Source organism: Engraulis encrasicolus, chromosome 18 (genome assembly GCF_034702125.1).
Source record: "Engraulis encrasicolus isolate BLACKSEA-1 chromosome 18, IST_EnEncr_1.0, whole genome shotgun sequence".
Lineage (NCBI taxonomy): Eukaryota > Metazoa > Chordata > Actinopteri > Clupeiformes > Engraulidae > Engraulis > Engraulis encrasicolus.
Window position 1 is genome coordinate 35,338,056 of NC_085874.1, and position 12,500 is coordinate 35,350,555.

Genomic DNA, 12,500 nt, shown 5'->3' on the forward strand with positions numbered 1-12,500 from the left:
ACACAATAAAGGGGATGAACAAGGTCCTCAGTGTACACTACTGTCACTGGACACTGCACACACACACACACACACACACACACACACACACACACACACACACACACACACACACACACACACACACACACACACACACACACACACACACACACACACACACACACACACACACACACACACACACTTGATACATATTAACACCAGCACATAATTTAGACACACATGCATGCATACACCATCAGGCAGGCGACACGTGCGCACACACACACACCCACACCCACATACACTGATCAAGGTCATTTTCATAATAAAAGTTTTTGCAAGGCCTCCCCCGCTGTTTCCCCAAAGACTAATTAACTTTTTTTTTTGGCCACAAAGCTCCTTAAAAAATTAGCCTTAAATACTGGTGTCGTTTGATGTGGAAAGCCGATTGCCACATAAGTTAAGCTAAGCGTCTGGCCGTAGCCGGGGGGCTGGATGGGTTTGGCTGCTTTACTTCCACCATCCGTGCACTACAGGGTAGCTCACTGCCTGCATTTTAGGTGCTGTTTCCACATTTTTTATATGTGGGTATTTTTTTCCTGTTAAGGTGGAAACGCAACATGGGGATCAAAATGAAAACTCCATTGTAACAAATGCATTTTATTCCTCTAAATGGGATATTTTTAAAGCCTGCTTTTTGATATGTGGGTTTAAAAAATCTGCTTACGTGGAAGGCCAAAACCAATGTAAACAGGAGAAAAAAATATCCACATTTGAAAATATCCTGCTACGTGGAAACAGCTCCTTAGTCTGTGTGGAAGTGTGTGGACCAGAGCTGACATAAGCCTAACGACTGTACAGTTGTTTGCTCTTGGACTTGTCTAATGTTATATTTTATTACTTTTTTATGACGTATATTTAATCATTTTTTAGACTTTATTTAGGTATGTATTGGTGGTTAATACAGGAACGTTACAATACAGTGTTGGCATTATTACTTTTGGAGATTGTGCTGTGGTTCAAGCGAGATGCAGTTGATTCCAGAATATAATGTCGTTGATTGAATGAGAGTAAAGGTTAATTGCTTAATTTGTTTATTTATTTACTGATGATTGTTGTTGTTTGTATTTATTATTGAAGGTATAAATAAATGTGTAATTATAATTAACCCCTGCTGCTCTCTCTCTCTCCCTCTCTCTCTCTCTCTCTCTCTCTCTCTCTCTCTCTCTCTCTCTCTCTCTCTCTCTTTTTCTCTGTACAGGCTTCGTCCCCTCATAGCCTCCTCGCCCAAAAAGAGGAGATCGTCATCTGAGGTAAGAAGTTCTTTCATTCTTTCTGGACATTTCTTTAACCACTAAACCTGAAATTTAACCTGAAGTCTGCAGTTAGCCGCAGTTTTCTCTCTTTCATTATTTTTTCCTGAAATAATGATGGCATTATGATATATGACGCTGCTTAGCATATGACATGGGATTTACATTTGCATAGAAGCATATACCACACGAAGAAGACACACATCCCCCACCTCAGCTGTGGTGGCACTTGCATCTTATTATGATAATGTTTGCCTGAGATATAACTTATAATACGTTTTTTTCACAGCTCCTTAGGCAGTGCAATCTCTGTAAAGGTCTATTCATTCACTGCACATCCTGAACATTCTAAGCCAGGACAAACTGTGCTAGTTCTCATCGACTAGACATCAGGGATGACCGGAGCACACAGGGATGATTCTTAGGAAGGCCCAGGTGCATCGAAACGTCAAGTCACTTTTGCCTCTTTTCCACTGCCGGTTTTCTGGTAGGCCTATAGCTCGACACAGCGTGATTTGGCCGCCACATTTTGCTTCATGATTAAGCTGTGTCGTGCCTATTCAAAAAGCAAAAAGTAGCGGCCGAGTTACGTTTTGTCAGGCTGTAGGCCTACCAGAAAACTGTCAGTGGAAAAGAGGCATTTGTGCACCAAAATAAATAAAGTTTTAAAAGTATGTTGAGTGCTCCGGACGATCAGCCCTGGGTCTAGTAGTTGATGAGCAGTAGCCCAGTTTGTCCTGATTTATTTGACTGTCCTCGACTCTGTGAGCACCAAAGGGGCTAAAGTGCAGGCATCCTCCTTTCAACTGCTTCTAAGCCCCTTAAGCCGTGCACAGAATGTGTGTTAAAATGTATTCACACCGCCACACTATAAAGTCTGTTTATTATCCACTGTACTTCATGCCAAACACACACACATAAAGGTAGAGCACTCATGAACAGGACCAAAGCAATAGAGCAACATATTCATTTGAGCAATACTCCTACCCATGGACGGGTAGTACCCCCTTTATTAAGGGGTGATTTACTCTCTGTCTATGATGAAAACTGCGTCCTTGGGCAGTCATGGGCGTCAGAGCGAGGGCGTCAGACTTGTAGCCAGGTTGGTGGGGGTAGTAATTAACCAGTGCTCTCCCCCAGCCTCCTCCATGACTGAGGTACCCTGAGCATGGTACCGTCCCGCTGCACTGCTCCCTTGGGGCACCATTGGGGGCTGCCCCCTTGCACAGTGGAGGCATAAAATGCAATTTCGTTGTGTGCAGTGAACACTTGTGTGCTGTGTCACAATGACAATGGGAGTTGGAGTTTGGGCTTTCACTTTCGCTTTCACTTTCAAAATTGACAGAAGTTCTCTGTAGTAATGTATACTGTAAATACACGCTACCTTTCCCTGTTAGAGTGTGTATAGGCCTACATGATGAGTTTAAGACAAACAATGGATAGTGGTTAATAATGGCAAGATCGTCACTAGCTTCCACCCACTTAAGTAGGTGGTTAGATCTGCTCACAAAATCACATCCGGTAAACACATCAGAGTTGTTTTGTCTGCTAGGGAATAATGTTGACCACTTGACTAATAAAACAAACATTGAGTTGGATTTTATTGTCGTTAGCAGTGGGGGAACAGATAATGTAAACGTTCAGCAGAGGAAGAGATAGTATAATTGAGAGTGGAAATAAATCTTACTTGTTTGTGTTTGTTTCTGTGTGTGTGTGTGTGTGTGTGAGAGAGAGAGAGAGAGAGAGAGAGAGAGAGAGAGAGAGAGAGAGAGAGAGAGAGAGAGAATACATAAAGCAAAAGGTATGGAACCAGGGAAGTGTGTGTGTGTGTGTGTGTGAGAGAGAGAGAGAGAGAGAGAGAGAGAGAGAGAGAGAGAGAGAGAGAGAGAGAGAGAGAGAGAGAGAGAGAGAAATTGATTAAAAAAGGTCTCATATCTGGCCGTGAAGGGTCAATTGGGTCAACTGGATTGTTGCTAGGCAACACATCCTCACCCTATTCTGGATATTGACATTACGACTCTCTCTCTCTCTCTCTCTCTCTCTCTCTCTCTCTCTCTCTCTCTCTCTCTCTCTCTCTCTCTCTCTCTCTCTCTAACACACGCACGCGCGCGCACACACACACACACACACACACAATCAGCAGGAGAAATTGAACCTCTTATGTAACCATGTCCTTATTCCCACACAGGATGCAGATAAGCTCTCAGAGTCAGAGCAGTTGCGTTGTTTGCCCTCATCCTTTTCAAAAGCCACCAACACACCCCAAAACACCTCTTTTAGGGCCTCGCGAGTAAATATCATAGCCTAATGGTTTGATGATTTCTTGGAATTCCCTATGGATGGAAGATTTCTCATCCATACTTAGAACTTGTTTGCTTTTTAATGTGAATGTGAACGTGAATGGTCTACCTACCCAATTTTTCTATTAAAAGTTATCTGTAGCCTCTTAGTGCAGATTGGGTGGCCGGCGTCCCTATTCACCATTTGCTGAAAATAATCAACTACATCATAACAACATTGCATGAGTCGTAAGTAACAGATTAAGACATAGCCATTACAATTTTGGTGACAGTAAGGTTACAACAAAGGCTCTGCGCTAAGGGGTTAAAGCACTTTCGGCCAAGTCCAAAAGAGTTCGGTTGTAAGAAACTTTTAAAGAGGTAAAGGCATTTTTCAAATGACCTTGTACCCTCAATATCATTCTCAGTGTCGTTGGCATAATTACTCATAAAGGAGTGTGTCAGAACAATCTTAGACGAAAAAAAACCATTGTAAAACGGCAGATTGAAAATGGACGCCAGGCAGAAGGCCACTCCGTAATCTCACGCTTCACCATTTAGTTCTGAGTGTCTGTTTCAATTAGTCATCTCACCAACCCACACACACTCTCTCACACATAGACGCTCACATTCAGATTCTTTACCAGTCTCACTGCACACACAGCGTGCAAAAGCTGATAATTACTCTCTTTTGCCTCGGTCAGAGTGTCGCCTCCACACATGGGCATGTAATGGGTAGGGGTGGGTATTGGCAAAGGGTTCACAATTCAATGCGCATCACGATACACATGCCTCGATGCGATTCTATCACGGTGCATTGTGATTCATGTACTATTGCAATGCATTGAGATATTTACTTCAGTAAATGTGTAAAAATACAGCTTATTTGTCAGGTGACAGCCTGAGACATTCGGAGATATGAACATTCCAATTGGTTTTCGACAAACCGTGTCTTCGCTCCATTCGCTTTGCCCCTGGCAAATTCGCTCTGGTCGCCCAGCTCGCTTACCCTCCGTAGAGAAATAATGACTTTCGTCACTTAGTTAGCGTAGGTGCCTCTTGGTGTGAACAAGGCATTAGGGAGGCATTCCCCTCAAACCCCAAATCAACACCTCCACTACTACACTACATCCCATCCCACAGCACCCTACCCAAATCAACACATAGACTCTTGCACTACTCCTTCTTCTGGGTGTGGAGGAGATCCGTCTTAGCAATGGGTATGGAAGCATCCTGTATCATCCAACCCAACCTACTACTGTTAATTCAAAACCTAGAGAGTTCATTTAGCACCCATCTAAAGTGTATTTGGTCTCAGAGTATTCTCCAAGTGTTGAATTAGCACTGCTTTTTTACTGTGTGTGTGTGTGTGTGTGTGGGAGGGAGTTGAGGGGTGGTGCTGGTGTTGTTGGTGAATTTGGGGTTGAGCCGTGACTGCGCAGCTCATCTCATGTCTCCCAGACCTTTGGGGTGTCGGAAGCCCGCAGGTCATCCCACCGGGACAAACCCAGGGGTCACATCGATGTCAGATGGATTCCGGAGAGAATAGGGGGGTTGGGGGAAGGGGTGGGCCGTTGGTAGGTTGGCACAGAGTCTGGAAAGGGGTGGGTGGGCGGGGGGCGTACTTTAATGAAGCTATATTTAGCAGCAAGATTTTATTGTGGCAGGTTTTTTTTCTCATGTACTGTATGTGATAATTAATTAGGTCTGGTCTCCTTCAGGCTGTTCCATCTCTCTATCATCCACCCCCCTACACACACACACACACACACACACACACACACACACACACACACGCACACGCACACACATGCACACACACACACACACACACACACACACACACACACACACACACACGCGCACACACACACACACACCTAGAGGCCTGATGGGATAGGTAGTCCTGCTGCTCTTTTCTGTTTTCCTTTTGTCTGTTCGTTTTTCTTCTCTTCTTCTTTGTCTCCTTCCCTCTCTCCTCATTCTATCTGTGTGTCTGTCTGCTAGGTTATTTCCCCTTCCTTTTTTCCCTTTGTCCTTTAGCCCAATCCCTTGTTCTTTGATTACATCTCTTTGTCCTGGCTGCAATCATCCAGAAAACTGTCAGGGAAATATTACTGTCTGATCTGGGTGAGACAGAAAAAAGAAAAAAAAATACACATATAGGCCCTGAAGTACATGGGGGAAATGAATCAGACGTTTGTATGTCTCACCGGGGGATTGGCACTGCCAAATGCTTCCTTTTCCTCCACTCTCACTTTTCACTTCTTGCTCTACCTTTCCTTGTCTCAGTACCACACTGAAGCCCCAAAGAGGCTCAATTGGCATCTCTCTCTCTCTCGCTCTCGCTCTCGCTCTCGCTCTCGCTCTCTCTCTCTCTCTCTCGCTCTCGCTCTCGCTCTCGCTCTCGCTCTTGCTCTCGCTCTCTCTCATTACTTCTTTCTGTCCCTCCATTTATCTACTCTATCTCTGTCTATCCACTTCTTAGTGGCTCTTTTTCTTTCATTATACAATTTCTGGGGGTTGAAAATTTGTGCAGTCACAATAAAAGTCTCGTCGGGGAGAGGTGAATAGAGTGTGATTTGGGGCAATCAGTGGCAGTTTACAGCCATCAAGTGCTGGAAATCAGATTGGGTTATTTACTGTGGGTGATTGACAGCCCTTGTTGCTGGGTGCATAATGGCAGAATAATGCTTTAGCATGACGTCAACACAGACCCCAAAGCTGCTGATGTAACTTCCGCTAGCCAAACATGGTGTTTTCCGAGCACAAAGGAAAAAGTTGACCGATAACTTTTCTAAGGGTAGCAGCAGTTCACAAGTGCAGATCCTTCTGACTCTAGTACATACAGTACGTATAGTCAGGGACACCGACAGACGGCGACAAAGGGATCAGTTGTCCCGGGCCCGAGGAGAGAGAGGTGCCCAGAATTGGGACCTCATTACATTGTATGTAATGGATTGGGGGCCCTTTCAAATTACTCTGTCCCGGGCCTGGAAAAAGTTGTCAGCGGCCCTGCATACAGTGGAGGTGAGAGTCGAGTAGAAACACTTTATTGATACAGTAATCCCCCACCAATAAAGACCAAGACTGGACTGTATTGCCGTACAAAGGCAAGGAACAGTAACTACATATTTTGTCAAAACTGAGTTTAGACTGGAAATGGACTTAATTATAAAACCATCTTGTGACAAAGCCTTATAGTCCAAATGTTGCACGTTTTAGAGGTATTGTTCCTAGAACCTACAATATCCAACCTAATATCAATACTTTGAAAGCCTTTTTGATGTCATGAAATGTGTGAATTGTTTACATTATATATGTGTATGGTGACTACAAAAGCCGTTCTATTTAATGTGCTATTATGGAAGCTGTGTATATGCTACATAACAGGGCCTGCATGAACAATGTTGCAACAAAAATCAGGGGGGAAAACGTCCTCATTGTTGTCAGTTGGATTCTTAAAGATTAACACTGTTCCCTCTGAAATTATAGCTTACCTTGATAATTAATAGTTACCAACCCCATGTGTCTTGAGAGTTTTAAATTGACAAGATAGAGCCGTTCAATGGCATGCCATAGGCAACTTAAAAAAAAGGCACTTTCATTTTAATTATAATTCTACCTCCGCTCTTTATTTGTAATTACAAGAGCTACGTCTTTACCGTATGTGTTTACCCTCTGTCAAGCTCACAAGAAGCAGTGCCTTACAACTGCTTTCAATCTAGTAATACGTAAATAAAAAACAGCAGGTTGAAATTGCAACAAGACAAGCATTAACTGGCTACAGATGGAAAGGTTATTTTGTTAGCAGAGCAACAGGGATCCTATGTTTGTGTGTATCACCACAACCGCTGCCACATACTGTATTTACGCACCAGTGAAAGGAGTTTGTTGATTAAAATCCTGGTCCACCTGCTTTGCTTCTGAGTTTCACTGACACTTACTGAGGCCCTATAATGATCCTGTAGGAGGTTGAAATGAACGTTTTCCTTTAAACAGTATTTAAAAGTTGAAGAATCACCACAAGTAACTATTTACTTACTTGTGGTGATCCTTCACCTTTTAACAAAGCAAAATGCACTTCTGAATTTCCTTTCATTCCCCCATGGGCTAGCAGAGAGACGTCTCTCTCCTCAGTTCAGAAAACAGAGAAATCAGCTCATGAAAAGACATGAAGTTGGCCCTTTTAAAAACATTTAAAATCTTAGTTTGTAGATTAACTGATTCTGTCTTCTTAGGCATTCTGTAGCGTCCAGGCTTGTACGAAATTCCGAATGGAAAGAATTTCAATTCAAAATAATGCCATAATACGAACACTAGGTGGTGCCATTACCTGGAATGTCTTTGAATTTAATCTACACGACCCATTGAAAGTACATAGAACACCACCACCTAGTGTTCGTATTATGGCATTACTTTGAATTGAAATTCTTTCCATTCGGAATTTCGTACAAGCCTGGTAGCGTCTTCAAGACCTTAACTTGCACATTCTACAGAAATTGAAAATCACAAAAAAAAAAGAATGATGGCGATTTTCTCAGTTTCGCTCTCAGAGTCATGTGACTCTGGTATGAAATCCAGTTATTACATATCAGTGACAAGAATGAATCCTCTTTGCAACCATATTGAAACTCCAACCAGAGATACTACATGTAGATGTAGATTTCCTCATTCCTCTACCCCAACTACACCGAAATAAAACAATGGGGTAATATCATGGTGTCTGGGATGGAAACAAAGCTTGGCACTAGAATTTGCTGTTCATTTACAGTCGATTTACAAACACTTGGAACACCAACTCCGCCAGTCACAGTCAAGAAACAAACGCCAAGTTTTAGGTAGTAAAACTAAAAATGAGCTTTGAAAATGAGATGTCCTTGTTGGGGTATTTTGGTAGGTTGTCAGACTCACCAAGTGCCATTTGTACGTTACCTGTGATTTCAGACCATCGTCAGCCCGCTCCCGTCACCCCCTCCAGTCCTGCCAAGCGAAGCGCCCACGCAGCCCACTCTGCCACCTCTGCCCTCCCCGGCTTCGGTGCTGGAGACTGGGCCAGTGGCGTACGATGACCCAGCGGAGGAGGAGGAGGAGGAGGATGAAGCTGAGGAAGTGGAACCCTGCATGAGTGCCATCCAGCTGCTGGGAGGCAACGGTGAGAAATACTGTAGTTTAGAACAGAGGTTCCCAAGCTTAACTATGACAAGGCCCCCCATACACTAGTGGATTCCAGCCAAGGCCTCCCTTACATGGGTTGCGTCACACTATTTTTTCTGTTTACCCCCTTTCACAACACGGTAGTCGCGATCCCTCAGGGTTTTTATGTCAGTTTCGTCCACTTCTAATGCTATTAGCCATTCCCGTAATATGACCGGTTTAGACAGTGGCAGTCGGTGAAAACTGTCGGGGTTCCAGCTTTTCATTTTACGGCCGCAGCCGGTATAAGAACCGCGGACCATGTTTAGCCTACCTAGCCACCTGATGGAGTAGCCTGCATCCGGGTCAGACTAGAGAGTTGCAACAGTGAGACAACTCTGAAAACACTGGCCAGTGAAAGACTGTGTGGTCTGATGATCTTCTCTGTGCCTCGGTTTGATTGACGATACCTTTGTGATGAAGTGTGTAGCGTTTTTGAGGTTGTTTATAGCGGGGAAACATCAGAAAATAATATTTACAAATTGGCCCCACCGTGATGCATTGGCTGCGTTATTCGCCAAAAAGCTTAAAATAAGCTAACTTCATAACGGTGCGGCATTTCCCGGAATGGCTCATCATTAGATACCTTTTGGGGCATGGGAAATCGATGGTGAAACTTTCATTTTACGCCGGAACTATCCTTTAAGAAGGAGAAACGTTAAAAAGAGTTCTGCCAAAAATGAGATGAGATTTCCTTTCATGTCTTTCAGTACAAAACAGGGGTGCATTTCTCGAAAGTGTAGTTGCTAACTACGTTAGCTACATTGTTGGTTGCAATACAATTTCCTATTGGCAACTACCTAAGTGGCTAAGTGCTAACAACTACGCTTTCCAGAAATGCACCTCATGAATAGTTTTTAAAAGTTAAACTTATTTTTACCATGGAAATTGTCATGTGTTATGGAAACAGTTTATTGTTTGATATTGTGGCAATGTGTGGTCATTGATGACTGGCAGTGATTACAGTTATAATGACTGTAATTTCAGTTGTCCATAACATCCCTTGTAATTAACAAAGACACATCTCTCACTGACACAAGAAGACAGTGTCGGCAAAAAAGACAAGATCACCTCAAGTTTTTCAAGGTTTTTTTTGCTCTTGATTTGTATACAATCACTGACTTCATCTCTCTCTCTCTCTCTCTCTCTCTCTCTCTCTCTCTCTCTCTCTCTCTCTCTCTCTCTCTCTACCTCTACCTTTACTGCCTCTGTATCTTTCTCTTTTTTTCTCTGTTTCCAGAGTATGGATGTGATGCGGAAGAAGAGGAGGTTTTTTAGCAAACATTTTACCTTTTTTTATTCTGTAATATTGTAAAGCTTTTGTTAAGAAAAGAAATGAAAAGAAAAAAAGAAAGAAAAGAAGAGAAGTTGCTGCATCCTGCCACTAAGACTTGAGCTGTCTGCATCGCCCGTCTTTGTTGTGGCGAGGCAAAAGGTCACTGTTGCTGCACCATCAGACCCCAGGGAGGAGGGAGGCAGCCACCAAGGGAGTGTTGCTTTTCCCTTGCTGTGACCAAGCCACTATGACTCCTGGATTGGTCGAACAAATGAGATTTTGTGTGTGAGAGTACCGTGTGTGTGTGTGTGTGTGTGTGTGTGTGTGTGTGTGTGTGTGTGTGTGTGTGTGTGTGTGTGTGTGTGTGTGTGTGTGTGTGTGTGTGTGTGTGTGTGTGCGCGCGCACGTACTGTGTGTGTGTGTGTGTGTGTGTGTGTGTGTGTGTGTGTGTGTGTGTGTGTGTGTGTGTGTGTGTGTGTGTGTGTGTGTGTGTGTGTGTGTGTGAGCTTCTTGCATGCTCGCCCTGTACTGCTCCTCTGCGATTACGAATGGATAGAATTCAGAATTGCGATCTATTCTGCAGAAAGCCTAGTAACACAAAAACGGGACCATGATTAGATGAAGTGACACCAGTAACTTTGAAACTTGCTGAGAAAGAACAAAAAAGTTACATTTCCAATGAGTTAAGAGTATGCCTGCTTTGCATAGTAACATCAATCACTTTGTTGGGTTAGAGCAGGGTGTGAGACATGTAGTAGCATCTTATTCACTTGTACACTTTTAGATTCGTTTTTTTTCCCGTGGTTATTACTGTGGCCCCGCCAATAGTCAACATCGACCCCACCAGGGTTGGCCTGGGGGAGAAATACGGCCAGGGCACTTTTGGCTTAAAGGGTTCCCCCGTAATTAGTGACACAGAACTGACCGACCGGTGGGCCCTGCACCCTCGTGGGCCCCTATTTTCAGAAATGTAGAAGAAAAAATTATATATATATTATTATTATTATTATTTTTTTTTTTTTTTAAACATTTCTGAAAATAGGGGCCCATGAGGGTGCGGTACCCACCGGGAAATGCCCGCTATGCCAAATGCATTCAGTCCAGCCCTGTACCCCACGTAGCAGTGAGCAATGAGTTAAATCTGGAGCCCGTTGTGAAGCTACATTACTGCTTGACCTTTCAAGGGAAGCAGCCCAAGGAGCGGAAAGGTTATCCTCCACAATCAGATTGGTACCGATGGGGAAAATAAGGAGAAAGTGTGCGGCGGGCAGATACGGATAGCCAGGCACCAGCAGCAGCAATAGCAATAGCAACGCGGAATTGGTGAATTCAGAGAAATAGTTTTTCCTCCCAACACAAAAAAAGGTCGTTTCGTTGCTGCAGGAGATGTAAAGGCCAGCTGGAGCCAGCTGCATTCAGATTGGGAAGATTGAGGTTTCAGTCGATTAGCGTGCCGTGCGTATCTAACCTTAGCATGACTTAGCCTCAGGCTCTAGACGAGATCATTTGATCCTGTAGCTCTACGGTTTCGCAGAATGCAAGCTCCATGGCTCCTGTACACACACACAGCTCACCGGACAGCACAGCAAGCTTGTACACAGCACTTCACTTCAGACTGTAGTGTCAAGTGATTAATGTTGAACCCAGGTTACCACAGCAGAGGCAGAGGTGAGCATGTTCATTGAACCACAACAGTGTCCTGATTTGCACTACTGATTTGAGTTGGACTTCCCAGCGGAATTCATTAGTTATAATCCAGTGCAGCGTATTCCAAATGTTTTTTTTTTCTAATTCAGCCAGGTGATTGTGCTTATCACCTGATCTCTACTTAAGAGTTAATTAAGGCCGATTACCTGGTTGAATTGGGCAGGTAAAACCAGCTGATTTTGAATATGTGGCACTGGATAATAAACCAATGAGTCCAGGATGCCCACCACTGATTGACATTCAAACCTGCTCAGATGCACTGAAAATAATTGTAATTGTCAAAAGTTTTGTTAGAAGACTGAGCATCTGCAAAAGGAGATAAGTGCCGCACACTCCCAAGTTGCACAAATAAGTCTTTAATGTGACCTCAGGTCATGTGTGAGGAAGGCAGACAGGCCGAAACGCTGTCACATTAAAGACTTATTTGTGCAACTCGACAGTGTGCGGCACTTCTTTCAAGTGTTTTACTGGTTGCCAGCACCTCCTTTTCTGGTGTGCGTTTTGCACCTCCACTCATCAGAAGACTGAGCATCTTCAACCCCAACAAGAAAGAGGTTACTGAGGACCCAGATGAAAACGCACAGACATACTTAGTGGCAAGCAACCACTTACACCAGCTATACAGTAGGCCCTATATACCTGTACAGGACAGTGTTGGTTAAGCCGGCTTTAAAAACTACAATCCAGTGGTGTAGTCTACGTAGAACGCAGGTGTACGCAGTATACCCACCTGAACATGTCAGG

At 43.7% G+C, this 12,500-nt stretch overlaps 1 protein-coding gene across 1 annotated transcript in view; it reads left to right on the forward strand.

The window, feature by feature from the left end:
• The window catches only part of brf1b (BRF1 RNA polymerase III transcription initiation factor subunit b), a 180,875-nt gene extending 170,505 nt beyond the window's left edge, over nt 1-10,370 (forward strand). The window contains exons 18-20 of the mRNA XM_063223546.1: nt 1,247-1,298; nt 8,525-8,732; nt 10,014-10,370. Coding sequence (XP_063079616.1) covers nt 1,247-1,298; nt 8,525-8,732; nt 10,014-10,051 — 298 coding nt within the window. The 3' untranslated portion in view covers nt 10,052-10,370. The remainder of the gene's footprint in view (nt 1-1,246; nt 1,299-8,524; nt 8,733-10,013) is intronic.
• The last annotated feature ends 2,130 nt before the right edge of the window (nt 10,371-12,500 follow it).